Below are 25264 nucleotides of genomic sequence, written 5' to 3' on the forward strand. Positions count from 1 at the left end.
CCCACTTCCCAAACTGGGGAAACGGAGGCACGCTGCTCAGGGCAGTGGTGGAACGGCGGATGGGACCCAGGAGTCCTGGCCCCTTGATCTTTGAGATCTCTCTGAGTTAAATCTTTATCCCCCCTTGGATGCATTGAGGGAGCTGATGGCAGCCTCCATTTTTGGTGGAGGAAAAATCCCAGCATGCAATGCAAGCCTTTTGGTCTCCATGGGACTACTGGGGTGGCCAGTCGGCTGCCCACTCCGGCCCCGGGGTGCCCCCTTCTGACCAGTGGCTCCCCCCGCAGTTACCCGGATCGTGCGGGTGATCGGCCAGCCGCGTGGGAACATGCTGCTGGTGGGCATAGGGGGCAGTGGGCGCCAGAGCCTGGCACGCCTGGCCTCCTTCATCTGTGAGGACCAGATCTTCCAAATCGAGGTGACCAAGCACTACCGCAAGCAGGAGTTCAGAGATGGTGAGTGCCCCCTTCACTCAGCCCCCCACGTGGCCAGCCCCCCGGGAGCTGACGCTCTCCTGGCCTCTCCCCCCAGACATCAAGAAGCTGTACCGGCAGGCGGGGGTGGACCTGAAACCCACCACCTTCCTCTTCGTGGACACGCAGATCATGGACGACTCCTTCCTGGAGGACATCAACAACATCCTGAGCTCCGGGGAGGTGCCCAACCTCTACAAGGCCGACGAGTTCGAGGAGGTGGGTAGAAAACTGGCTAGATTGTCGGGCTCAACGGGTAGTGATCAATGGCTCCATGTCTAGTTGGCAGCCAGTATCACTATCTCAGAGTTTGGCAGCCAGTATCAAGTGGGATTTGTCCCATATGTCATACTGCCTTGGAGGATGGTGTGGATTGCACCCCTCAGCAAGTTTGCAGATGACTCTAAACTGGGAGGAGAGGTAGATACGCTGGAGGGGAGGGATAGGATACAGAAGGACCTAGACAAATTGGAGGATTGGGCCAAAAGAAATCTGATGAGGTTCAATAAGGATAAGTGCAGGGTCCTGCCCTTAGGACGGAAGAATCCAATGCACAGCTACAGACTAGGGACCGAATGGCTAGGCAGCAGTTCTGCGGAAAAGGACCTAGGGTGACAGTGGACGAGAAGCTGGATATGAGTCAGCAGTGTGCCCTTGTTGCCAAAAAGGCCAATGGCATTTTGGGATGTATAAGTAGGGGCATAGCGAGCAGATCGAGGGACGTGATCATCCCCCTCTATTCGACATTGGTGAGGCCTCATCTGAGTACTGTGTCCCAGTTTTGGGCCCCACACTACAAGAAGGATGTGGATAAATTGGAGAGAGTCCAGCGAAGGGCAACAAAAAGGATTAGGGGGACTGGAACACATGAGTATGAGGAGAGGCTGAGGGAGCTGGGTTTGTTTAGCCTGCAGAAGAGAAGAATGAGGGGGATTTGATAGCTGCTTTCAACTACCTGAAAGGGGGTTCCAAAGAGGATGGCTCTAGACTGTTCTCAGTGGTAGCAGATGACAGAACGAGGGAGTAATGGTCTCAAGTTGCAGTGGGGGAGGTTTAGATTGGATATTAGGAAAAACTTTTTCACTAGGAGGATGGTGGAAACACTGGAATGCGTTACCTAGGGATGGTGGTAGAATCTCCTTTCCTTAGAGGTTTTTAAGGTCAGCTTGACAAAGCCCTGGCTGGGATGATTTAACTGGGAATTGGTCCTGCTTCGAGCAGGGGGTTGGACTAGATGACCTTCTGGAGTCCCTTCCAACCCTGATATTCTATGATTCTATGATAGGTGCATGCGCGCGCCAGCTCCGGGCTGGGGGGCACCACGGGCAAGGGGCTGGCAGGGCCGAGGGGAGCAGCAGGGGTCTCCCTGCGACAGCTGTCCTGAAGGACCGCTCTGCGGGTGCCCCTCACTTCCAACCCACAGCCCCCTGCTAGCCCAGCCCTGGGCTTCACCCCTTTTTCCCCAAGGACCTATCTCAGAGTCCTGCCCCGGCAGAGCGGAGCTGCGTGGCCGGCACGTGGGTGCTGATCACGGTGGCTGGAGGGGGTGGGTGGGCCCGGGCCCATTGTAGGGGGCAGGGCCTAGGACTCTGTGCCCAGCTGGAGACACTTCCCTTGTGTCTCAGATCCAGTCCGTGATCCTGGACGCGGCCCGAGCCGAGGGCATCCCCGAGACGGCCGACAGCCTCTTTGGCTACCTGATCGAGAGGGTGCGGAACAACCTGCACGTGGTGCTGTGCCTTAGCCCCATCGGGGACCCCTTCAGGTGAGGGGCCGGGAGCTACAGCGCCCCTGGTGGGCAGCTCCGGAGTCGCCGGCAGCCAGGACTGAAAGGACGGGAGCGGGGAGCACAGCGAGGAGCCCACAACTGTTTGAGGGCAGGAGCTGGGGAGAGAGAAGGGGGCTGGGGTGACGGTGGGGTGGGAGCAAAGTAGAGATGGGAGAGGGAGTGGGGCAGAGATAAGGGGTGGGGTGGGAGCGGGGCAGGGATGGGGACTGGATGGGAGCAGGGAAGAGATGGGGGGCCCGATGGGAGGGGGCAGGGATGGGGAGCCCGCTGGGAGGGGGAAGAGGTGAGGGACGTGCTTAGCTCGGCACCCCCGCTCCCCGTCCCCTCAGGAACTGGATCCGTCAGTACCCGGCGCTGGTGAACTGCACCACCATCGACTGGTTCTCGGAGTGGCCGCACCAGGCGCTGCTGGAGGTGGCAGAGAAGTACCTCGAGGGCGTGGACCTGGGGGGCCTGCCGGGAGGTGAGAGCCGCAGCCTGGCCCCCCGGCCCCTGTCGGTCCAGCCAGAGCTGCCTGGCTGCACGCTGGGTGTGCTGGGGGGCAGGCCGGGGCGGGAGATCTGTCGGGGACCGTGCTGGGGGAGCCGGTGCTCAGAGTCAGTGCTGGGCACTACCTGGGGGAGACCCCCTGAGCTGTCGGCCTGGCGTGGAGTCAGGGCCCCGGCCGCATCCCAGCCCCGGGGTTCCCATTCTGCTTCCCAAACTCCCCTGGGCTTGGAACCAGATCCAGGATTCTCTGGCTATGTGCCGGTTGCCGTGCCCCTCCCTGGAGCCAGCCAGCCGCTACACCCCTCCCCAGAGCCAGCTGCCTTGCCCCTCTCCGGAGCCACCATCACCGGCCACACCCCTCCGCAGAGTCAGCCAGCCACCCTCACTGGAGCCAGATGGCTGGACGCACCCCTCCCAGGTGCTGGCCGTGCACCTCCCCGGAACTGCCTGTGCCACTCCCCAGAGCCGGCTGCCTGCCTGCACCCCTCCCCGGAACTGGCCACGCCTCTCCCCAGAGCTGGCCACCCATCCACGCCCCTCCGTGGAGCCAGGCGGCCGCCGCCCCTCCCCGGAGCTGGCTGCCTGTTTGCGCCCCACGCCGGAGCCACCCATGCCTCTCCCCAGAGGTGGCAGCATCTCTGTGCCCCGTGCAGACACATTGGTTACTGCAAAGCTGGTCCCATCCCGTCGTCTTCCCTCAAGTGGGGGAGCAGGGCTCCTGTTGGCACCCCCTCCGCCGACCTGTCCCCATCTGGGCACCCCCCTCCCCACTGCTGACCCGGCCCCGTCTGCTCCCCCAGATCCACAAGAAAGTGGCCAGGATCTTTGTGACCATGCACTGGTCCGTGGCCTCCTACTCGCAGAAGATGCTCCTGGAGCTCAGACGCCATAACTATGTCACCCCCACCAACTACCTGGAGCTGGTCTCGGGCTACAAGAAGTGAGTCCCTGCCGCACGGTCCGGCCACCGGCAGACGGGCTGGGGACCGAGGGGCCAATCCTACCCTGGGAGCCGAGGGGATCTGGCTGGACACAGAGGGGTCTCCCCGGGGGGCAGGATGGGAGGAGCCGAGGAGATCTGCCCAGACGTGGAGCGGTCTCCCTGGGGGCGGGGGGAGCCGAGGGGATCTGGCCGGATGTGGAAGGGTCTCCCGGGGGGCGGGGCAGGAGGAGCCGAGGGGATTTGGCCAGACATGGAGGGGTTCCTCCATGCTGGGGCCCAGAACTGGTGGGAAAAGGGGGGGCGGGTTTCCCATGGCAAATGTCATTTCAGCCCCAGATTGAAATATTTCCTCTCTGGGCACTGCGGTGGCTCATGGGAGTTGTAGTTCGGGAGCCCCGTGCTCCCATCCTCCTCTCTAGGCCAGGCACCCCCGGCCAGACCACATCTCCCATGAGGCATTGCTTTGTCCCCTCTTGGAGGGAGGAGGGGATGCATCAGAGGAGTCCCAGGTGCATCGTGGGGGCTGTAGTCCGTCAGAGAGCCTCGCCCGGTGCTGCAGGGGTGGCTCAGGCGGGAGGGCCTCGGGGCCGTCTCCCCGCAGGCTCCTGACGGAGAAGCGCAAGGAGCTCTTGGACCAGGCCAACAAGCTGCGCAGCGGGCTCTCTAAGATCGACGAGACGCGCCACAAGGTGGAGGTCATGTCGCTGGAGCTGGAGGACGCCAAGAAGAAGGTGGCGGAGTTCCAGAAGCAGTGCGAGGAGTACCTGGTCATCATCGTGCAGCAGAAGAGAGAGGCCGACGAGCAGCAGAAGGTGAGGGAGGGCTGGGCTCGGATCCAGGCGTGGGCTGAGGGGTGTGGAGGGCCTGGATCCTGACGGACGGGAGGGGGTGGGACCCAGATCCGGACTCAGACTGACGGGCGCGTGGCGCCCAGGGCCGGATCCGGATGCAGAGTGAGGGCGCAGGGCAGGAGGGGAAAATTGGCAAAGCCCCCACCCCACGGCTGCCCTGCCTGGCCCCTCTCCCCAGATGGTGGGCGCGAACAGTGAGAAGATCGCAGTGGAGGAGATCAAGTGCAAGACGCTGGCTGACAACGCCCAGAAGGACCTGGAAGAGGCGCTGCCTGCACTGGAGGAGGCCATGAAGGTAACGGGCAGAGGGGCTGGGACCCCACTGCTCCAGCTCCGTGGCATGTCCTGCGGGTGGTGCCCCAGAGCCCCTGGCGGGGGGGCCCCTTCCCCTCGGGCGCCTCCCCCACCTGCCTCCCTCCCCCCAGGCTCTGGAGTCGCTCAACAAGAAGGACATGACAGAGATCAAGTCCTACGGGCGCCCGCCCACGCTGGTGGAGACGGTGATGCAGGCCGTCATGATCCTGCGCGGCAACGAGCCAACCTGGGCCGAAGCCAAGAGGCAGCTGGGTGAGGAGTGGGGAGGGGCCGGGGCAGACAGGGGTTTGCGGGGGAGGGGGCAGAACTAAGGGGTGGAGGCTGTGAGCAAGAGGGCAGTGGGTGGCGGGGAGGAAGTGGTGCAATGGGAGCTGCCAGCCGGGCGCTGGCTGGGGACGGAGGCAGGGGCTGGTGAGGAGGTGGGCAGTGGCTGGGGGCGGAGGAGGCAGCACAGGGGGTGCTGCGGGGCCGAGGAGGTGGGCAGTGGGCAAGGTAGGCAGTGGATAGGGTGGGCACCGTGGGCACCCTCCCCTGCTTCTCTGTCTGCAATGGCATCCCAGCAGCAGCCCGAAGGAGCAGACAGGGCCCTGCCCTGGCACCCAGAGGGACTGGCCCTCGCAGGTCAGTGCCAGGCAGGCCGGGCCCAGGGTGTGCCAGTCCCTGGGCCTCGCCCCCCTGATCCTGGTGCCCCCCCCAGGTGAGGCCACCTTCATCAAACAGCTGATCAACTTCGACAAGGACAACATCTCGGACAAGGTGCTGAAGAAGATCAGCGGGTACTGCTCCCAGCCCGACTTCCAGCCCGACATCATCGGGCGCGTCTCGCTCGCCGCCAAATCCCTCTGCATGTGGGTGCGAGCCATGGAGGTGAGGGGGCGAGCGCCAGCCACGGGCAGGGGGAGGGAGCCATGGAGGGGAGGGGAGAAGCTGGGTACCAGCCACGGGCAGGGGGAGGGGACGGGCTGGGCACCAGCCACAGGTGGGGGAGAGATCTGGGGAGGAGAGGGGAGGGGCCGGGCACCAGCCACGGGCAGCGGGAGGGATCCGGGGAGGGGAGGGGAGGAGCCGGGTACCAGCCATGGGCACGGGAGGAATCCGGGGAGGGAGGGGAGGAGCTGGGTACCAGCCACGGGCATGGGGAGGAAGCTGGGGAGGGGAGAGGAGAGGAGGGGCCGGGCACCGGCCAGGGGGAGAAGGAGAGAGCTGTGGAGGGGAGGGGGCCGGTCAGGGGCAGGGGGAGGGGGCCGGTCAGGGGAGGGGCCGGGCCAGGCCTGGGGAGGGATCTCAGTATTCTTGCCAGCAAGTTAAAGAAGTCTGGGCTGGATGAATGGACTGTATGGTGGGTAGAAAGCTGGCAAGATCGTCGGGCTCAGTGGGGAGTGATCAACGGCTCCATGTCTCGTTGGCAGCTGGTATCAAGCGGAGAGCCGCAAGCGTCGGTCCTGGGGCCGGTTTTGTTCTATATCATAGAATCCTAGAAGATCAGGGTTGAAAGGGACCTCAGGAGGTGTCTAGTCCAACCCCCTGCTCAAAGCAGGACCAACACCAGCTAAACCATCCCAGCCAGGGCGTTGTCAAGCCTGACCTTAAAAACCTCTAAGGAAGGAGATTCCACCACCTCCCTGGGGAACCCATTCCAGTGCTTCACCACCCTCCTAGTGAAATAGTGTTTCCTAATATCCAACCTAAACCTCCCCCACTGCAACTTGAGACCACTCAGTCCCTAGTCTGTAGCAGTGCTTATCTTCATTAATGATCTGGAGGATGGTGTGGATTGCACCCTCAGTAAGTTCACAGATGATACTAAGCTGCAGGGAGAGGTAGATACGCTGGAGGGGAGGGATAGGATACAGAGTGACCGAGAAAATTGGAGGATTGGGCCAAAAGAAATGTGATGAGGTTCAACAAGGACAAGTGCAGAGTCCTGCACTTAGGATGGAAGAATCCTAGGCACCGCTGCAGACTAGGGACAGAATAGCTCTGCAGCAGTTCTGCACAAAAGGACCTGGAGACTACAGTGGAGGAGAAGCTGTCTAGGAGTCAGCAGTGTGCCCTTGTTGCCAAGAAGGCCAATGGCATATTGGGCTGTATTAGTAGGAGCATGGCCAGCAGATCGAGGGAAGTGATTATTCCCCTCTATTCGGCCCTAATGAGGCTACACCTGGAGCATTGCGTCCAGTTTTGGTCCCCCCACTACAGAAGGGATGTGGCAAATTGGAAAGAGTCCAGCGGAGGGCAACAAAAATGATTAGGGGGCTGGGGCACATGACTTACGAGGAGAGGCTGAGGGAACTGGGATTGTTTAGTTTGCGGAAGAGAAGAGGGAGGGGGGATCTGATCGCAGCCTTCAATTGCCTGAAGGGGGGTCCCAAAGAGGATGGAGCTTGGCTGGTCTCAGTGGTGGCAGATGACAGAACAAGGAGAAATGGTCTGAAGTTGCAGTGGGGGAGGTCTAGGTTGGATATTCGGAAACACTATTTCGCGAGGAGGATGGGGAAGCACTGGAATGGGTTCGCTAGGGAGGTGGTGGAATCTCCATCCTTAGAGGCTTTTAAGGCCTGGCTTGACAAAGCCCTGGCTGGGATGATTTAGTTGGGGTTGGTCCTGCTTTGAGCAGGGGGTTGGACGAGATACCTCCTGAGGTCCCTTCCAACCCTGATCTTCGATGAGTCTATGATCTGGGGAAGGGAGGGGCCAGGTACCAGTCACGGGCAGGGGTAGGGAGCCGTGGAAGGGAGGGGGCTGGGTGGGCAAGCACCAGCCATGGGCAGGGGGAGGGAGCTGGGGAGGTGGCAGGAGAGGAGTGTGAGGCTGAGGGCAGGCCGGTGGGTGGTGCCATGCTCGGGGAGAGGAGTGCCAGGCTGAGGGCAGACCGGTGGGTGGTGCCATAGAATCATAGAATCATCTAAGATCAGGGTTGGAAGGGACCTCAGGAGGTGTCTAGTCCAACCCCCTGCTCAAAGCAGGACCAACCCCAACTAAATCATCCCAGCCAGGGCTTTGTCAAGCCGGGCCTTAAAAATATCTAAGGAAGGAGATTCCACCACCTCCCTAGGTAACGCATTCCAGTGTTTCACCACCCTCCAAGTGAAATAGTGTTTCCTAATATCCAACCTAAACCTCCCCCACTGCAACTTGAGACCATTACTCCTCGTTCTGTCATCTGCTACCATTGAGAACAGTCTAGAGCCATCCTCTTTGGAACCCCCTTTCAGGTAGTTGAAAGCAGCTATCAAATCCCCCCTCGTTCTTCTCTTCCGCAGACTAAACAATCCCTGTTCCCTCAGCCTCTCCTCATAACTCATGTGTTCCAGTCCCCTAATCATTTTTGTTGCCCTTCGCTGGACTCTTTCCAATTTATCCACATCCTTCTTGTAGTGTGGGGCCCAAAACTGGACACAGTACTCCAGATGAGGCCTCACAAATGTTGAATAGAGGGGAACGATCACGTCACTTGATCTGCTGGCAATGCCCCTACATCCCAAAATGCTATTGGCCTTCTTGGTCGGGGGAGAGGAGTGCCAGGCTGGCAAGGGGTTGGCAGGACGGTGGGTGTGAGTGAAAACTGTGAAGACAAGAAGGAGAAAGAGAAACAAATGTCAGGTTCTATTCCAGCTCTGGGAGGGGAGTGAGGGCTGGTGGTTAGAGCTGGGAGGGGTGTAACGATGCTGGTTCTGGCGGGACCCAACTGAGAGTACCAGCTCAGGACAAATTGCTTAAAGCAGGGCAGTTACAGCCCAAGGCTGCGGTCTCTGTGCACACCAAGGCAAACCAAACCAGCCAAACAGAGAAGACTTTGGTTTCACCCCACTGGCTTAACCACAAGTCACACAAGCAATTCCCTTAGATACTCCAATTTCCCAGTATCTCCACCAGTGCCACTCGTTATGGGGACAGATGGTCATGAAAACCAAGACCCCAGTAAAAGAAAAAAGGTTCCCTCGATCCCAAAGGACCAAGCCCCAGACCCCGGTCAATATACAAATCGGATCTTACCCACAAATCACGCCGTTGCCAACCCTTTAGAATCTAAAGGTTTATTCATAAAAGGAAAAGAGAGAGATGAGAGCTAGAGCTGGTTACATGGAATCAGTTCCATAGAGCAATGGCCAAGTTCTTGGTTCCGGCTCGTAGCAGGGAGGGAAGAAGCTGCAGGTTCAAATCCCAGCTCTGGAGACCATCCCCAGCTGGGATGGGGCTTTCAGGCCTTGGCTCGGAGCTCCGGTTTGTAGCCAAGTCCCTCCAGAGGCAGGAAGCAGGATTGAAGACAAGATGGAGGAGCTGCAGCCGTTTTTTATACTCTCTTGCCGTGTGGTCTGTCTTTCTTTGTCCCAAGGACAAGCTGTCCAGCCCGCGACCTGGAAAACCCTCAGCGTTCGGTCCACAGGCAGGTCCCTGCACACCTGGCTGAGTCCCCAGGCGTGTCTGCCTTCTCTCAGTGGGTCAGTCGTGTCGCTGATGGTCCTTCGTGGACCATCCAGCAGGCTGGGCAGAGCTGACCCCAGCTTGTCGGGGGCGTCCCCCAGAAGCAGAGCACACGTTTGAAATACAGACAGTGCAGAGCCAACACTTCTATCTTTAAATACAAAACTGACACATGCAAACAGACAGCATCGTCATACCCAGCAAACCATCACCTCGCCTTAGACGCCTTATTTGACCCCCTTTATACACGATACGGTCCCAGATTATGTCAATAACATCACGGGGGGCAGGACTGCTGGTTCTCTCTCTGGGGAGGGGAGGGGGATCTGGTGGTTAGAGCAGGGGGGCAGGACTGCTGGGTTCTCTCTCTGGGGAGGGGAGGGGGGTCTGGTGGTTAGAGCAGGGGGGGGCAGGACTCCTGGGTTCTCTCTGGGGAGGGGAGTGGGGTCTGGAGGTTAGAGCGGGGGCGGGGGGCAGGACTCCTGGGTTCTCTCTCCGGGGAAGGGAGTGGGGTCTGGAGGCTAGAGAGGGGGGCAGAACTCCGGGGTTCTCCTCTCCCGGGGCAGTGCTGTGCAGAGGGCTCAGCGTTCGCTGTCCCCCCACAGATGTATGGCCGGATTTACCGGGTGGTGGAGCCCAAGCGTGCCCGTATGAACGCCGCCATGGCCCAGCTGGCCGAGAAGCAGGCGTCCCAGGCCGAGGCCCAGGAGAAGCTGCGTGAGGTCTGTCTGCCTGGGGGGCAGTCGGGGGGAGACGCGGGGCTTGCCATGGCTCGGTCCTGCCCCGGCGCAGCGCTGGGGGGCTCACGGCTCTGCCCCCCCAGGTGGCGGAGAAGCTGGAGCGGCTGAAGCAGGAGTACGAGGAGAAGCTGGCGCAGAAGGAGGACCTGCGCAAGCGCTCCGAGGAGATGGAGATCAAGCTGGACCGCGCCGACAAGCTGGTGTCGGGGCTGGCGGGGGAGAAGGCGCGCTGGGAGGAGACGGTGCAGGTGGGAGAGCCGCAGGAGGCTGGGGGGTGGCCAGGGAAGCCAGTGGGGGGGATCTGGGGACGGGGACGGCGATGCCATAGCCAAGCTGGGGTGGGGGGAGGGATCTGGAGGTAGGGGCTCGGGCAGGGAGCAGCCAGGCCAGGGGGTGGGGATCTGGGAGGCAGGGATCCCAGGGTGGGGGGGAGGGTTTACAGGAATCTCACCAGGGGGGATCTGGAAGGTAGGGATCCCAGTGGGGGGGGGCTGCAGGGATCCCAGCAGGTGGGATCTGGGAGGTGAGGATCCTGGGGTGGAAGTGGAGGCAGGGATCCCAGTGGGCGGGATCTGGGAGGTGGGGATCCCATGGGGGCAGTGGGGACAGGGATCCCGGCGGCTCGGGGGTCTCAGCCTGGCTCTCTCGGCAGGGGCTGGAGGAGGACCTGGGCTACGTGGTGGGCGACTGCCTGCTGGCCGCCGCCTTCCTGTCCTACATGGGGCCCTTCCTGTCCGGCTACCGCGACGAGATCGTCTCTGACATCTGGATGAAGCAGGTGTCTGGCACCCACGGGCCCTGGGCATGGCACCCCTGAGTGCTCGGCCCTCGGAGCCCTGGCTGCCACCGGCCCCACCCAGCGCTCTCCCTGCGGGCGGCCCCACAAGGCCCGAGGCTCCAGGGGGCAGGCGGGGTCACTGGCTCCATGCACTTGCCCTTGTTAGCCCAGTGCCAGGGGACAGCCGGGGGGCGGGCAGCCCTGGTGACCATGTGCTCTGTGCCCGCAGATCCGGGAGCTGCAGGTGCCCTGCTCGCCCCGGTTCACCTTCGACAGCTTCCTCTGCAACCCCACCATCGTGCGCACCTGGAACCTGCAGGGGCTGCCCTCCGACGCCTTCTCCACCGAGAACGGGCTCATCGTCACCCGCGGCAACCGGTGGGGGGCCGGGTCGGAGAGCGCCCCGCGGGCATGGGCTGCCTGGCCTGCGCCCCTCCAACCCCCCGGCCTGCCTCCTGCGCCCCACGGGCCTGCCCCCTGTGCCCCTCCAAGCCGCCCCGCCCACCCTGCCTCCTGCATCCCGCGGGCCTGCCTCCCTCCCTCCCACCCGGCCCGCCTCCTGCATCCCGCGGGCCTGCCCCCCTCCCACCCGACCCGCCCACCCTGCCTCCTGCATCCCGCGGGCCTGCCCCCCTCCCACCCGACCCGCCCACCCTGCCTCCTGCATCCCGCGGGCCTGCCCCCCTCCCATCCGACCCGCCTCCTGCATCCCGCGGGCCTGCCCCCCTCCCACCCGACCCGCCCACCCTGCCTCCTGCATCCCGCGGGCCTGCCCCCTTCGTACCCGGCCCGCCTCCTGCATCCCGCGGGCCTGCCCCCCTCGTACCCGGCCCGCTTCCTACATCCCGCGGGCCTGCCCCCCTCCCACCCGACCCGCCCACCCTGCCTCCTGCATCCTGCGGGCCTGCCCCCCTCCCACCCGGCCCGCCTCCTGCATCCCGCGGGCCTGCCCCCCTCATACCCGGCCCACTTCCTGCATCCCGCGGGCCTGCCCCCCTCCCACCCGACCCGCCCACCCTGCCTCCTGCATCCCGCGGGCCTGCCCCCCTCCCACCCGACCCGCCCACCCTGCCTCCTGCATCCCGTGGGCCTGCCCCCCTCCCACCCGGCCCGCCTCCTGCATCCCGCGGGCCTGCCCCCCTCCCACCCGACCTGCCCACCCTGCCTCCTGCATCCCGCGGGCCTGCCCCCTTCGTACCCGGCCCGCCTCCTGCATCCCGCGGGCCTGCCCCCCTCGTACCCGGCCCGCTTCCTACATCCCGCGGGCCTGCCCCCCTCCCACCCGACCCGCCCACCCTGCCTCCTGCCTCCTGCATCCTGCGGGCCTGCCCCCCTCCCACCCGGCCCGCCTCCTGCATCCCGCGGGCCTGCCCCCCTCATACCCGGCCCACTTCCTGCATCCCGCGGGCCTGCCCCCCTCCCACCCGACCCGCCCACCCTGCCTCCTGCATCCCGCGGGCCTGCCCCCCTCCCACCCGACCCGCCCACCCTGCCTCCTGCATCCCGTGGGCCTGCCCCCCTCCCACCCGGCCCGCCTCCTGCATCCCGCGGGCCTGCCCCCCTCCCACCCGACCTGCCCACCCTGCCTCCTGCATCCCGCGGGCCTGCCCCCTTCGTACCCGGCCCGCCTCCTGCATCCCGCGGGCCTGCCCCCCTCGTACCCGGCCCGCTTCCTACATCCCGCGGGCCTGCCCCCCTCCCACCCGACCCGCCCACCCTGCCTCCTGCATCCTGCGGGCCTGCCCCCCTCCCACCCGGCCCGCCTCCTGCATCCCGCGGGCCTGCCCCCCTCATACCCGGCCCACTTCCTGCATCCCGCGGGCCTGCCCCCCTCCCACCCGACCCGCCCACCCTGCCTCCTGCATCCCGCGGGCCTGCCCCCCTCCCACCCGACCCGCCCACCCTGCCTCCTGCATCCCGTGGGCCTGCCCCCCTCCCACCCGGCCCGCCTCCTGCATCCCGCGGTCCTGCCCCCCTCCAACCCGCCCACCCTGCCTCCTGCATCCCGCGGGCCTGCCCCCCTCCAACCTGGCCTGCCTCCTGCCACCCTGCAGCCCTCCAGCCTGGCCCTGCCCGACGCACTGCCCCCGGCAGGCACCCCTCACCTGGCGCAGAGATGCAGCCACCTCTGGAGGGGATGGCTGGTTACACAGGGACCCCTCACCCAGTGCTGAGATGCGGCCACCTCTGGGGCGGGGCGGCTGGTTACCGAGGGACCCCTCGCCCAGCGCTGAGATGCAGCCACCTCTGGGGTGGGGTGGCTGGTTACCCAGGGACCCCTCGCCCGGCGCTGAGATGCGGCCACCTCTGGGGCGGGGCGGCTGGTTACACAGGGACCCCTCGCCTCAGGTGGGGCATGGCATCCGTTTCCCAGGCGCGCTGGGGGGCAGTGGGGCAGGTGAGGCCAGGAAAGGGGGTGAACACTGGGTGCTGGCTGGCGCTGAGATCCCGGCAGGAGGTGGGCCGGCTCCAAGCCCCATTGATCCGCCCCTGTCCTTGTTGCCAGGTGGCCGCTGATGATTGACCCACAGTGCCAGGCCTCCAAGTGGATCAAGAACATGGAGGCGGCCAAGGTGAGCTGTGGAGCCCGGGGGCTGGGGTCCCCTCACCCCAAGGGGTGGAGCTGATTGGAGCCATGCCCCCTACTAGGCCCCACCCATTTACAGCTGGTTCCCTGCTATGTATCCTCTGTGCTCTCCCCTGTGTCCGGCTGCCATCCCGGCTCCTTCTCTCCATCCCGTGCCCCCGGGGGCTGGCAGCTGGTGAGGGTTGGGGGGGAGAGGGGCTGGGACGGGGGGCTGGCTGCTCACCCCGGCCTTGGCGCCCCCCGCAGGGCCTGAAGATCATCGACCTGCAGATGGGCGACTACCTGCGGGTGCTGGAGCGTGCCGTGCAGTTCGGCTCGCCCGTGCTGCTGCAGAACGTGCAGGAGGAGCTGGACCCCTCGCTCGCCCCCATCCTCAACAAGTCCGTCACCAGAGTGGGTGAGCCAGGACTCCTGGGTTCTCTCCCCGGCTCCGGGAGGGGACTGGGGGCTGGTGGTTAGAGCAGAGGGGGGCTGGGAGCCAGGACTCCTGGGTTCTCTCCCCGGCTCTGGGAGGGGTGTGGGGGCTGGTGGTTAGAGCAGGGGGGCTGGGAGCCAGGACTCCTGGGTTCTCTCCCCAGCTCTGGGAGGGGTGTGGGGGCTGGTGGTTAGAGCAGGGGGGCTGGGAGCCAGGACTCCTGGGTTCTCTCCCTGGCTCTGGGAGGGGACTGGGGTCTGGTGGGTTAGAGCGGAGGGGGGCTGGGAGCCAGGACTCCTGGGTTCTCTCCCCGGCTCTGGGAGGGGACTGGGGGCTGGTGGGTTAGAGCAGAGGGGGGCTGGGAGCCAGGACTCCTGGGTTCTCTCCCCAGCTCTGGGAGCGGTGTGGGGGCTTGTGGTTAGAGCAGGGGGGCTGGGAGCCAGGACTCCTGGGTTCTCTCCCCGGCTCTGGGAGGGGAGTGGGGTCTGGTGGGTGCGGGGGCTGGCCTGGGACCCCTGCTCACATCCCCAGGCAGGGCCCGGCTGCATTGCGGGGGGGCCCTGACTGTCCTGTGTGCGTGGCAGGCGGGCGTCTGCTGCTGCGGCTGGCGGACAAGGAGGTGGAGTACAGCCCCGAGTTCCGCTTCTACCTCACCACCAAGCTGTCGAACCCCCACTACACCCCGGAGACCTCCTCCCAGACCACCATCGTCAACTTCGCCGTCAAGGAGCAGGTGGGGCTGGGCCGGTTCCTGGGGGCATGGGCGCTGATCCCTCCAGGGCTGGGGGGTCACTGGGGGCTGGCGATGGGGGGCACGTGGGGGCTGGCTTGCTCCGGAGGGATGGGGGACGGGTCGGGGCGCCCAGTCTGCAGCAGCCTGGGCAGGCCCTGACGCCCCTCGTCTCGGCAGGGCTTGGAGGCCCAGCTGCTGGGCACCGTCGTGCGGAAGGAGCGGCCCGAGCTGGAGGAGCAGAAGGACTCGCTCGTGCTTAACATCGCGGCCGGCAAGCGCAAGCTGAAGGAGCTGGAGGACGAGATTCTGAGGTGGGGCTGGGACGGGGCGGCTGGTTACCCTGGGACCCCTCGCCTGGTGCCAAGATGTGGCCATCTCTGGGGCGGGGCAGCTGGTATCCAGGGACCCCTCGTCCGGCCTGGAGATGCGGCCACCTCTGGGGCGGGATGGCTGGTTATCCAGGGACCCCTTACCTGGTGCCGAGATGCGACTACCTCTGGGGCGGGATGGCTGGTTATTCAGGGACCCCTCGCCGGGCGCTGAGATATGGCCACCTCTGGGGCAGGGTGGCTGGTTATCTAGGGACCCCTCACCCACTGCTGAGATTCGGCCCCGTGCCGCATTCCCTGGTGAACAGAAGGGCGGTGTGTCTTACGGGGCAGAGGGCAGGATTGGGGGCGTGGCTGCCCTGGCAGGGGGACACTCCCTCGGCGGGAGCCTGCCAACCCTAGGCCACCGCTCGTCCCCGCAGGCTGCTGAACGAAGCCACCGGCTCGCTGCTAGACGACGTGCAGCTGGTGAACACCCTGCAGACCTCCAAGGTGACGGCCAGCGAGGTGACGGAGCAGCTGGAGACCAGCGAGACCACGGAGATCAAGATCGACACCGCCCGCGAGGTGAGGGAGGCTGGGGCAGCCTGGGTGCACCCCACGGGCTTCAGCCTGGCTCCCTGGCAACGCCAACCGTGCCCACGGAATGGGGGCCTGGTCCAGGCCCAGCCCTGAATGGGGGCTGGCTCGGCAGGAGGGTCCGTCCGCACTGCGGTTAGACACCCGCGGCTGGCCCCTGCCGGTGGAGATGTGCCGAGCCCCGGCAGGGCGTGTGGGTACGGTGTGGGCGCCCCCTGGGAGGCCCGCCCGGGGCTGACGGGCGCCATGCTGCCCCCCAGGCCTACAGGCCCTGCGCCCAGAGAGCCTCCATCCTCTTCTTCGTGCTCAACGACATGGGCCGCATCGACCCCATGTACCAGTTCTCCCTGGACGCCTACATCGACCTCTTCAACATGAGCATCCACAAGAGCCACCGCAGCTCCAAGCTGGAGGAGCGGATCCGCTATCTGAACGAGTACCACACCTACGCCGTGTACAGGTATGGGGGGGCCCCCCGCGCCGGGAACGGGCACCACACCTACGCCCTGTATGGGTACGGGGGGCCCCCCTCGCCGGGAACGGGTACCACACCTACGCCGTGTACGGGTACGGGGGGCCCCCCTCGCCGGGAACGGGCACCACACCTACGCCGTGTACGGGTACGGGGGGGCCCCCCGCGCCGGGAACGGGCACCACACCTACGCCCTGTACGGGTACGGGGGGGCCCCCCGCGCCGGGAACGGGCACCACACCTACGCCCTGTACGGGTACGGGGGGGCCCCCCGCGCCGGGAACGGGCACCACACCTACGCCCTGTACGGGTACGGGGGGGCCCCCCGCGCCGGGAACGGGCACCACACCTACGCCCTGTACGGGTACGGGGGGCCCCCCTCGCCGGGAACGGGTACCACACCTACGCCTTGTACGGGTACGGGGGGGCCCCCCGCGCCGGGAACGGGTACCACACCTACGCCGTGTACGGGTACGGGGGGGCCCCCCGCGCCGGGAACGGGTACCACACCTACGCCCTGTACGGGTTCGGGGGGGCCCCCCGCGCCGGGAACGGGTACCACACCTACGCCGTGTACGGGTACGGGGGGGCCCCCCGCGCCGGGAACGGGTACCACACCTACGCCCTGTACGGGTTCGGGGGGGCCCCCCGCGCCGGGAACGGGTACCACACCTACGCCCTGTACGGGTACGGGGGGCCCCCCGTGCCGGGAACGGGTACCACACCTACGCCGTGTACGGGTACGGGGGGCCCCCCGTGCCGGGAACGGGTACCACACCTACGCCGTGTACGGGTACGGGGGGCCCCCCTCGCCGGGAACGGGTACCACACCTACGCCGTGTACGGGTACGGGGGGGCCCCCGCGCCGGGAACGGGTACCACACCTACGCCGTGTACGGGTACGGGGGGGGCCCCCCGCGCCGGGAACGGGTCCACACCTACGCCGTGTACGGGTACGGGGGGGCCCCCGCGCCGGGAACGGGTACCACACCTACGCCGGGTACGGGTACGGGGGGCCCCCCGCGCCGGGAACGGGTACCACACCTACGCCGGGTATGGGTACGGGGGGGCCCCCCGCGCCGGGAACGGGTACCACACCTACGCCGGGTACGGGGGGGGCCCCCCGCGCCGGGAACGAGTACCACACCTACGCCCTGTACGGGTACGGGGGGGCCCCCCGCGCCGGGAACGGGTACCACACCTACGCCCTGTACGGGTACGGGGGGGCCCCCCGCGCCGGGAACGGGCACCACACCTACGCCCTGTACGGGTACGGGGGGCCCCCCTCGCCGGGAACGGGTACCACACCTACGCCCTGTACGGGTATGGGGGCCCCCCGCGCCGGGAACGGGTACGGACCCCCGTGCGCACCAGGTATGAGTACCCCCCACACCAGGTACAGGTATGGCCCCCCCCTGCACCGGGGACAGGTACGGGAACCCCTCACACCGAGTACGGCTACAGGGAACCCCCACACGCTGTGTACAGTTACAGGACCCCGCGCCAGGGACAGGGACCTCCCACACCGGGGACAGGTACAGGTTCAGCTCCCCTCGCCAGGTACAGGTTCAGCTCCCCCCCACCGCACCGGGTACAGGTACGGGACGCCCCCACGCCATGTACAGTTACGGGACCCCTCGTTGGGGTTGGGGACTTCCCACACCATGTACAGGTACAGGGACCCTCCCGCCCCTGGCCGGGTACAGCTATGGGGACGTCCTCCTACGCCAGGGATGGGGACCAGCCCACAACGGGTTCAGGTACGGGGACCCCCCCAGGCCGGGGACAGGGAGCCCGCTGCCCTACACGATGTAGAAGTAGGGGAACCGCCCCCTATGCTGCGTACAGGTACCAGGGCATGGGGATCTGCATCTCCATGCCCCCCCAGGCATGCAGGGGAGGGGAGAATGGAGCCCGGCCTGGCGGGCTGTGCGGGGCCCTGCGGCGTGTGCCCGAGGGGCCTGGGGGAGGAGAGAACAGGCCGCGGGACCCCCAGGGATCCTGTCCCACTCCGTGGCTAGCGCCACCTGCTGTCTCCGCAGGTTCACCTGCCGCGGCCTCTTTGAGCGCCACAAGCTGCTCTTCAGCTTCCAGACGTGCGCCAAGATCCTGGAGACCTCGGGCAACCTCAAGATGGACGAGTACAACTTCTTCCTGCGGGGGGGCGTGGTGAGTGCAGGCAGCGAGCTGCCTCCCCACCAGGGGGCACCCTTCTCCCTGAAACGCAGCTGCCACCAGCGAAGGGAGGGGTGACCCCAACGCCCCACGGCGGGGTAGGGGGCGCTGTGGGGCAGGGAGCGGGGCGGGGGGCGCTCTCCCCGGCAGGCGGGGCTGGCCCCAGGGCGGCGCTGTGGGGCAGGGAGCGGGGCGGGGGCTCAGCAGGGGGCGCTCTCCCCCGGCAGGCAGGGCTGGCCCCACGGCGGCGCTAGGGGGTGCTGTGGGGCAGGGAGCGGACGGAGGGCTCAGCAGGGGGCGCTCTCCCCCGGCAGGCAGAGCTGGCCCCAGGGTGGCGCTAGGGGGCGCTGTGGGGCAGGGAGCGGGCGGGGGGCTCAGCAGGGGGCGCTCTCCCCCGGCAGGCAGGGCTGGCCCCACGGCGGCGCTAGGGGGCGCTGTGGGGCAGGGAGCGGGCGGGGGGCTCAGCAGGGGGCGCTCTTCCCCGGCAGGCAGGGCTGGCCCCACGGCGGCACTAGGGGGCGCTGTGGGTCAGGGAGCGGGCGGGGGGCTCAGCAGGGGGCGCTCTCCCCCGGCAGGCAGGGCTGGCCCCACAGCGGCGCTAGGGGGCGCTGTGGGGCAGGGAGCGGACGGAGGGCTCGGCAGGGAGCGGGGCGGGGGGCTCAGCAGGGGGCGCTCTCCCCCGGCAGGCAGAGCTGGCCCCAGGGTGGCGCTAGGGGGCGCTGTGGGGTAGGGAGCGGGCGGGGGGCTCAGCAGGGGGCGCTCTCCCCCGGCAGGCAGGGCTGGCCCCACGGCGGCGCTAGGGGGCGCTGTGGGGCAGGGAGCGGGCGGGGGGCTCAGCAGGGGGCGCTCTTCCCCGGCAGGCAGGGCTGGCCCCACGGCGGCACTAGGGGGCGCTGTGGGGCAGGGAGCGAGGCGGGGGCTCAGCAGGGGGCACTCTCCCCCGGCAGGCAGGGCTGGCCCCAGGGTGGCGCTAGGGGGCGCTGTGGGGCAGGGAGCGGGGCGGGGGCTCAGCAGGGGGCGCTCTCCCTGGCAGGCAGGGCTGGCCCCAGGGCGGCGCTAGGGGGCGCTGAGCTGCTGGAGGTGCCATTTTACAGTGAGCTCTAGCCCAGTGGTGCTGCCCCCCTTGTTGTCAGTCCCTTCACCAGGTGGGGCAGCAACCCTGGCATCCTGGCCGTATTTGCCTCCTAACCCCCTGGGGGCTGGGGCGCGGCGCTGGCAGATGTTGCCTGGCCTCTGGCCCCCGGCACCCCTCTGGGCGCGTTGGACGGCCATGGGGGGGTCTCGCTCCGCCTGGTGCCCGACTCAGTTTCCCCCCACAGGTGCTGGACCGAGAGGGGCAGATGGACAACCCCTGCAGCGGCTGGCTGGCCGACACCTACTGGGACAACATCACCGAACTGGACAAGCTCACCAACTTCCACGGCATCATGAACTCCTTCGAGCAGTACCCACGGGACTGGCATCTCTGGTACACCAGCGCCAAGCCTGAGAAGGCCCTGCTGCCAGGTCAGCCGCGGGCACAGGCGCTGGGACTCCTGGGTTCTCTCCCCGGCGCTGGGAGGGGAGTGGGGGCTGGTGGTTAGAGCAGGGGGGCTGGGAGCCAGGACTCCTGGGTTCTCTCCCCGGCTCTGGCCAGGTAAGTCCAGAACAGCGATAAGGAAACCAGGTGGTTTCCTCTCTGCCTCCTGCTGGTGCTCTGCATGGTGCCGCGTGCCCAGTGATGATGCCAGGCGGGGGCAGTGGGGGGGGCTATGGCTATCTCCCCACTGCCTCCTGGCTCCCTCAGACTCCTCGGCGACCCTCCAACAGTGCGATGCCCTGGGCAGACCCCTGAGCACGGGTCTGCCCCACCAGCGACCCGCCAGCCTCCCCTCCCCATGTCGCCCCCTGCAGGCGAGTGGGAGAACGCCTGCAACCAGATGCAGAGGATGCTGGTGGTGCGGTCCCTGCGGCCGGACCGCGTGGCCTTCTGCGTCACCTACTTCATCGTCTCCAACCTGGGCTCCCAGTTCATCGAGCCGCCTGTGCTCAACATGAAGTCGGTGAGTGGGTGGGGGGGCGCTCTGCTCCCCCTCCCTGGGTGAAGGGATTGGCCAGCGGCAGACAGATGTGGGAGCCTGCGGAACTCCCTGCCACTGGTTGCCTTTACACGGGACCCCAGGGTCCCCTTTCAGATGGGTGCCGGGATCAGGGCAGTGAAATCATTGTCCTGGGCCCAAGAGGACCCCTCCCCTACTCACACCATGGCACAACAGGCCCCAGCTGTTCCTCAGGGATATCTGGTGCAGGCAACAACTGGAGGCAGGATCCCAGTCTGCATGGACCCAAGGTCTGATCCAGGAGGGCAGGGAGGAGGTGGGACGCCTGGGTAGATGGACCCAAGGGTCTGATCCAGGAGGGCAGGGAGGAGGCGGGACGCCGGGGTAGATGGGCCCCTGTGGCCACACAAACTGGCCTTCCACCCTGCCACCCCCCCCCTCACTTTCCCTGCCTTCCCCTGCCCCAGCACACGGGGCAGCCAGGATCACTGCCCCCCCTACGGAGCATACAGCTTCCCTCCCCCGGCTGCAGGTGGTGGAGGACTCCACGCCCCGGACCCCCCTTATCTTCGTGCTGTCCCCCGGCGTGGACCCCACCTCCTCGCTGCTGCAGCTGGCCGAGCAGTCGGGCATGGCCCAGCGCTTCCATGCTCTGTCGCTGGGGCAGGGCCAGGCCCCCATCGCCACCCACATGATCCAGGAGGGGGTCCGGGATGGTGAGTGTGCCATAGCCCCTCTACTGCCAGCAGCTCCAGGGGATCCTGGTGTTACAGGACAGCAGCGCCTCTCTGGGTGAATGGGTGCCAGGCCACAGGAGCCTCTGCTGCCATCTGACACACAGACCCACACACACACAGTGCCCACCCCAGGACTGACACAGTCCCGGCCTGACACACATACATGCCCCCCCGATGCCTCACACACACAAATCCCCCGTCGCACGTGCTCCCCGCCACCCCCAGAGCCTCCCATGGCAGAGCTGGGGCTGGGGGCCCGGCCCGATGCCAGGGGTCGCTGCCGAAGGTGACTGACCAGGGGACCCCCTGCCCGAGGCTCTGTCAGGGCCTGATGGTCTGTCGTGTTCGCTGGCCCCTAATGCCACGTGGCACCCTGTGCCCCTAGGGCTTGGGCCAAGGGGCAGCGGGCACAGAGATGGGGGCCCAGCCAGTGCATCCAAGCCAGAGCCCAGAGCAAGATTAACCCGTGAGGGTCTGTTCCGGACCCAGGAGGACCCTGCTGGACGGGAGGCTGTGTCTCCAGTACAGCTGGGGGTGGGATCCGGCAAGGCTCTGGGCCCAGCCGGCCGGGGGACCCGTGGGTGGGATCCGGCAAGGCTCTGGGCCTAGCCAGCCGGGGGACCCATGGGTGAGATCCGGGGAGGCTCTGGGCCCAGCCAGCCGGGGGACCCGTGGGTGGGATCCGGCGAGGCTCTGGGCCCGGCCGGCCGGGGGACCCGTGGGTGGGATCCAGGGAGGCTCTGGGCCTGGCTGTCTGGGGTACCCGTGGGTGGGATCCGGGGAGGCTCTGGGCCTGCTGGCCGGGGGACCCGTGGGTGGGATCTGGGGAGGCTCTGGGCCTGGCTGTCTGGGGTACCCGTGGGTGGGATCCGGGGAGGCTCTGGGCCTGGCTGTCTGGGGTACCCGTGGGTGGGATCCGGGGAGTCTCTGGGCCCTGCTGGCCGGGGGACCCGTGGGTGGAATCCGGGGAGGCTCTGGGCCCTGCTGGCCGGGGGACCCATGGGTGGGATCCGGGGAGGCTCTGGGCCTGGCTGTCTGGGGGACCCAGGGGAGGGATCCGGGGAGGCTCTGGGCCTGGCTGGCTGGGGGACTCGTGGGTAGGATCTGGAGGTGGGATCCGGGGAGGCGCTGGGCCCTGCTGGCCGGGGGACCCGTGGGTGGGATCCGGCGAGGCTCTGGGCCCGGCCGTCCGGGGGACCCGTGGGTGGGATCCGGGGAGGCTCTGGGCCTGGCTGGCTGGGGGACTCGTGGGTGGGATCCGGGGAGGCTCTGGGCCTGGCTGTCCGGGGGACGCGTGGGTGGGATCCAGGGAGGCTCTGGGCCCGGCCGGCCGGGGGACCCGTGGGTGGGATCTGGAGGTGGGATCCGGGGAGGCTCTGGGCCTGGCTGTCCGGGGTACCCGTGGGTGGGATCCGGGGAGGCTCTGGGCCTGGCTGGCTGGGGGACTCGTGGGTGGGATTCGGGGAGGCTCTGGGCCCGGCCGGCCGGGGACCCGTGGGTGGGATCTGGGGAGGCTCTGGGCCTGGCTGGCTGGGGGACTCGTGGGTGGGATCCGGGGAGGCTCTGGGCCTGGCTGGCTGGGGGACTCGTGGGTGGGATCTGGAGGTGGGATCCGGGGAGGCTCTGGGCCCGGCCGGCCGGGGGACCCAGGGGAGGGATCCGGGGAGGCTCTGGCCCAGCCGGCCGGGGGACCCGTGGGTGGGATCCAGGGAGGCTCTGGGCCCGGCCGGTGGGAACCCCGGCGTCCGGGAGGCCCAGTCATCTCTCCCCTGTGCTCGCTGACAGGGAACTGGGTGTTCCTGGCCAACTGCCACCTCTCGCTGTCCTGGATGCCGCAGCTGGACAAGCTCGTGGAGCAGCTGCAGGTGGAGGAGCCGCACCCGGCCTTCCGCCTCTGGCTCAGCTCCAGCCCCCACCCCGACTTCCCCATCTCCATCCTGCAGGCCGGCATCAAGATGACCACGGAGCCCCCCACGGTGAGAGGGGCACCCGCCCTGCCTTGTGCCAGCCCTGCCCGTGCTGAGCCGCGTGCTCCGGCAGGGCAGGGGCAGCCTGGTGCCCGCGCTGAGCCCCTCCCCCTCTCCCTGGCAGGGTCTCAAGGCCAACATGAAGCGCCTGTACCAGCTGGTCACGGAGCCGCAGTTCGGGCGCTGCACCAAGCCAGCCAAGTACAAGAAGCTGCTGTTCGCCCTCTGCTTCTTCCACAGCGTCCTGCTGGAGCGCAAGAAATTCCTGCAGCTCGGCTGGAACGTGGTGTACGGCTTCAACGACTCCGACTTCGAGGTGGGGGGGCCGTGGCCAGACCCTACGGTAACAACCCCCCGGCACCGCCAGAGCCAAAGATAACCACCCCCCGGCACCCGCCGAGCCAACGGTAACAACCCCCAGTCACCACCGCCAGAGCCAACAATAACAACCCCCCGGCACCGCCAGAGCCAAAGATAACCACCCCCCGGCACCCGCCGAGCCAACGGTAACAACCCCCAGTCACCACCGCCAGAGCCAACAATAACAACGCCCCGCCACCGCCAGAGCCAAAGATAACCACCCCCCGGCACCCGCCAAGCCAACGGTAACAACCCCCAGTCACCACCTCCAGAGCCAACAATAACAACCCCCCGGCACCGCCAGAGCCAAAGATAACCACCCCCCGGCACCCCCCGAGCCAACGGTAACAACCCCCAGTCACCACCGCCAGAGCCAACAATAACAACCCCCCGGCACCGCCAGAGCCAAAGATAACCACCCCCCGGCACCCCCCGAGCCAACGGTAACAACCCCCAGTCACCACCGCCAGAGCCAACAATAACAACGGCCCGTGACCACCAGAGCCAAAGATAACAACACCCCGCCACCGCCAGAGCCAAAGATAACCACCCCCCAGAACCCCCCCGAGCCAACGGTAACAACCCCTAGTCACCACCGCCAGAGCCAACAATAACAACGCCCCGCCACCGCCAGAGCCAAAGATAACCACCCCCCGGCACCCCCCGAGCCAACGGTAACAACCCCCAGTCACCACCGCCAGAGCCAACAATAACAACCCCCCGCCACCGCCAGAGCCAAAGATAACCACCCCCCGGCACCCCCCGAGCCAACGGTAACAACCCCCAGTCACCACCGCCAGAGCCAACAATAACAACCCCCCGCCACCGCCAGAGCCAAAGATAACCACCCCCCGGCACCCCCCGAGCCAACGGTAACAACCCCCAGTCACCACCGCCAGAGCCAACAATAACAACGCCCCGCCACCGCCAGAGCCAAAGATAACCACCCCCCGGCACCCTCCGGGCCAACGGTAACAACCCCCAGTCACCACTGCCAGAGCCAACAATAACAACCCCCCGGCACCGACTGAGCCAACAATAACAACCCCCCAGCACCCCCAGAGCCAACGGTAACAACCCCCCGTCACTACCGCCAGAGCCAACAGTAAAAACCCCCCGGCACCGCCAGAGCCAACGATAACAAACCCCCAGCATCCCCTGAGCCAATGGTAACAACCCCCCGTCACCACCGCCAGAGCCAACAAGAAGAAACCCCCGGCACCGCCAGAGCCAACAATAACAACCCCCCGTCACCACTGCCAGAGCCAACGATAACAAACCCCCAGCACCCCCAGAGCCAACGGTAACAACCCCCTGCCACCGCCAATGTAACAACCCCCTAGCATCCCTAGAGCCAACAGTAACAACACCCCGCCACCGCCAGACCCTACGGTAACAACCCCCCATCACTGCCACCGCCAGAGCCCACAATAACCACCCCCCGGCACCGCCAGAGCCAATGATAACCACCCCCCGTCACTCCCCCATGCCAGTGATAACCACCCCCCATCACCCCCAGAGCCAACGATAACAATCTTCCGCCACTACCACCCATGGACCCTACAACAACAAACCCCTGAACCTGGTAATAGTGGCCCCTGAAGCCCACCCGAGTGGACACCGTGGGCCCTGTACCATTGGCATGGTGCCGGCTGTGCCCCCCAGGTGTCAGAGAACCTGCTGAGCCTGTACCTGGACGAGTATGAGGAGACGCCTTGGGACGCCCTCAAGTACCTGATCGCAGGCGTCAACTACGGGGGCCACGTGACGGACAACTGGGACCGGCGCCTGCTCACCACCTACATCAACGACTACTTCTGCGAGCAGAGCCTGGTTACGCCCTTCTACAAGTATGGGGGCGGGGCCTTCTCAGCGTCTACCTCCACTCCTCCTCTTGCGAGTAGTGTTGGTTCCTGTTCAGCCCACCCACGGGCCCCCGATCCACCCTTGGTTCCTTCTCAACCACCTTTGGCCTGGCATCCCCACTTCCATCTGCCCCGAGACTCATTTACATGGGTGGTTCGGTGTAGCTTCAGTTGATACTGGTTTTCCCCTTTGTTTGTTCTGT

General features: G+C 66.6%; 1 protein-coding gene across 1 annotated transcript in view; it reads left to right on the forward strand.

Moving 5' to 3' along the window:
• Positions 1-25258, forward strand: part of DNAH2 (dynein axonemal heavy chain 2) — a 98945-nt gene extending 73687 nt beyond the window's left edge. The window contains exons 57-82 of the mRNA XM_073326794.1: positions 288-455; positions 532-692; positions 2099-2238; positions 2592-2722; positions 3550-3691; positions 4296-4506; positions 4724-4840; positions 4971-5112; positions 5558-5727; positions 9891-10007; positions 10109-10273; positions 10678-10803; positions 11033-11181; positions 13310-13376; positions 13637-13787; positions 14390-14538; positions 14716-14849; positions 15290-15434; positions 15707-15906; positions 17961-18087; positions 19413-19599; positions 19987-20135; positions 20665-20848; positions 22655-22845; positions 22961-23152; positions 24862-25258. Coding sequence (XP_073182895.1) covers positions 288-455; positions 532-692; positions 2099-2238; positions 2592-2722; positions 3550-3691; positions 4296-4506; positions 4724-4840; positions 4971-5112; positions 5558-5727; positions 9891-10007; positions 10109-10273; positions 10678-10803; positions 11033-11181; positions 13310-13376; positions 13637-13787; positions 14390-14538; positions 14716-14849; positions 15290-15434; positions 15707-15906; positions 17961-18087; positions 19413-19599; positions 19987-20135; positions 20665-20848; positions 22655-22845; positions 22961-23152; positions 24862-25236 — 4190 coding nt within the window. The 3' untranslated portion in view covers positions 25237-25258. The remainder of the gene's footprint in view (positions 1-287; positions 456-531; positions 693-2098; positions 2239-2591; positions 2723-3549; positions 3692-4295; positions 4507-4723; positions 4841-4970; positions 5113-5557; positions 5728-9890; positions 10008-10108; positions 10274-10677; positions 10804-11032; positions 11182-13309; positions 13377-13636; positions 13788-14389; positions 14539-14715; positions 14850-15289; positions 15435-15706; positions 15907-17960; positions 18088-19412; positions 19600-19986; positions 20136-20664; positions 20849-22654; positions 22846-22960; positions 23153-24861) is intronic.
• The last annotated feature ends 6 nt before the right edge of the window (positions 25259-25264 follow it).

The sequence above is a fragment of the Lepidochelys kempii genome, chromosome 28, assembly GCF_965140265.1.
Source record: "Lepidochelys kempii isolate rLepKem1 chromosome 28, rLepKem1.hap2, whole genome shotgun sequence".
Lineage (NCBI taxonomy): Eukaryota > Metazoa > Chordata > Testudines > Cheloniidae > Lepidochelys > Lepidochelys kempii.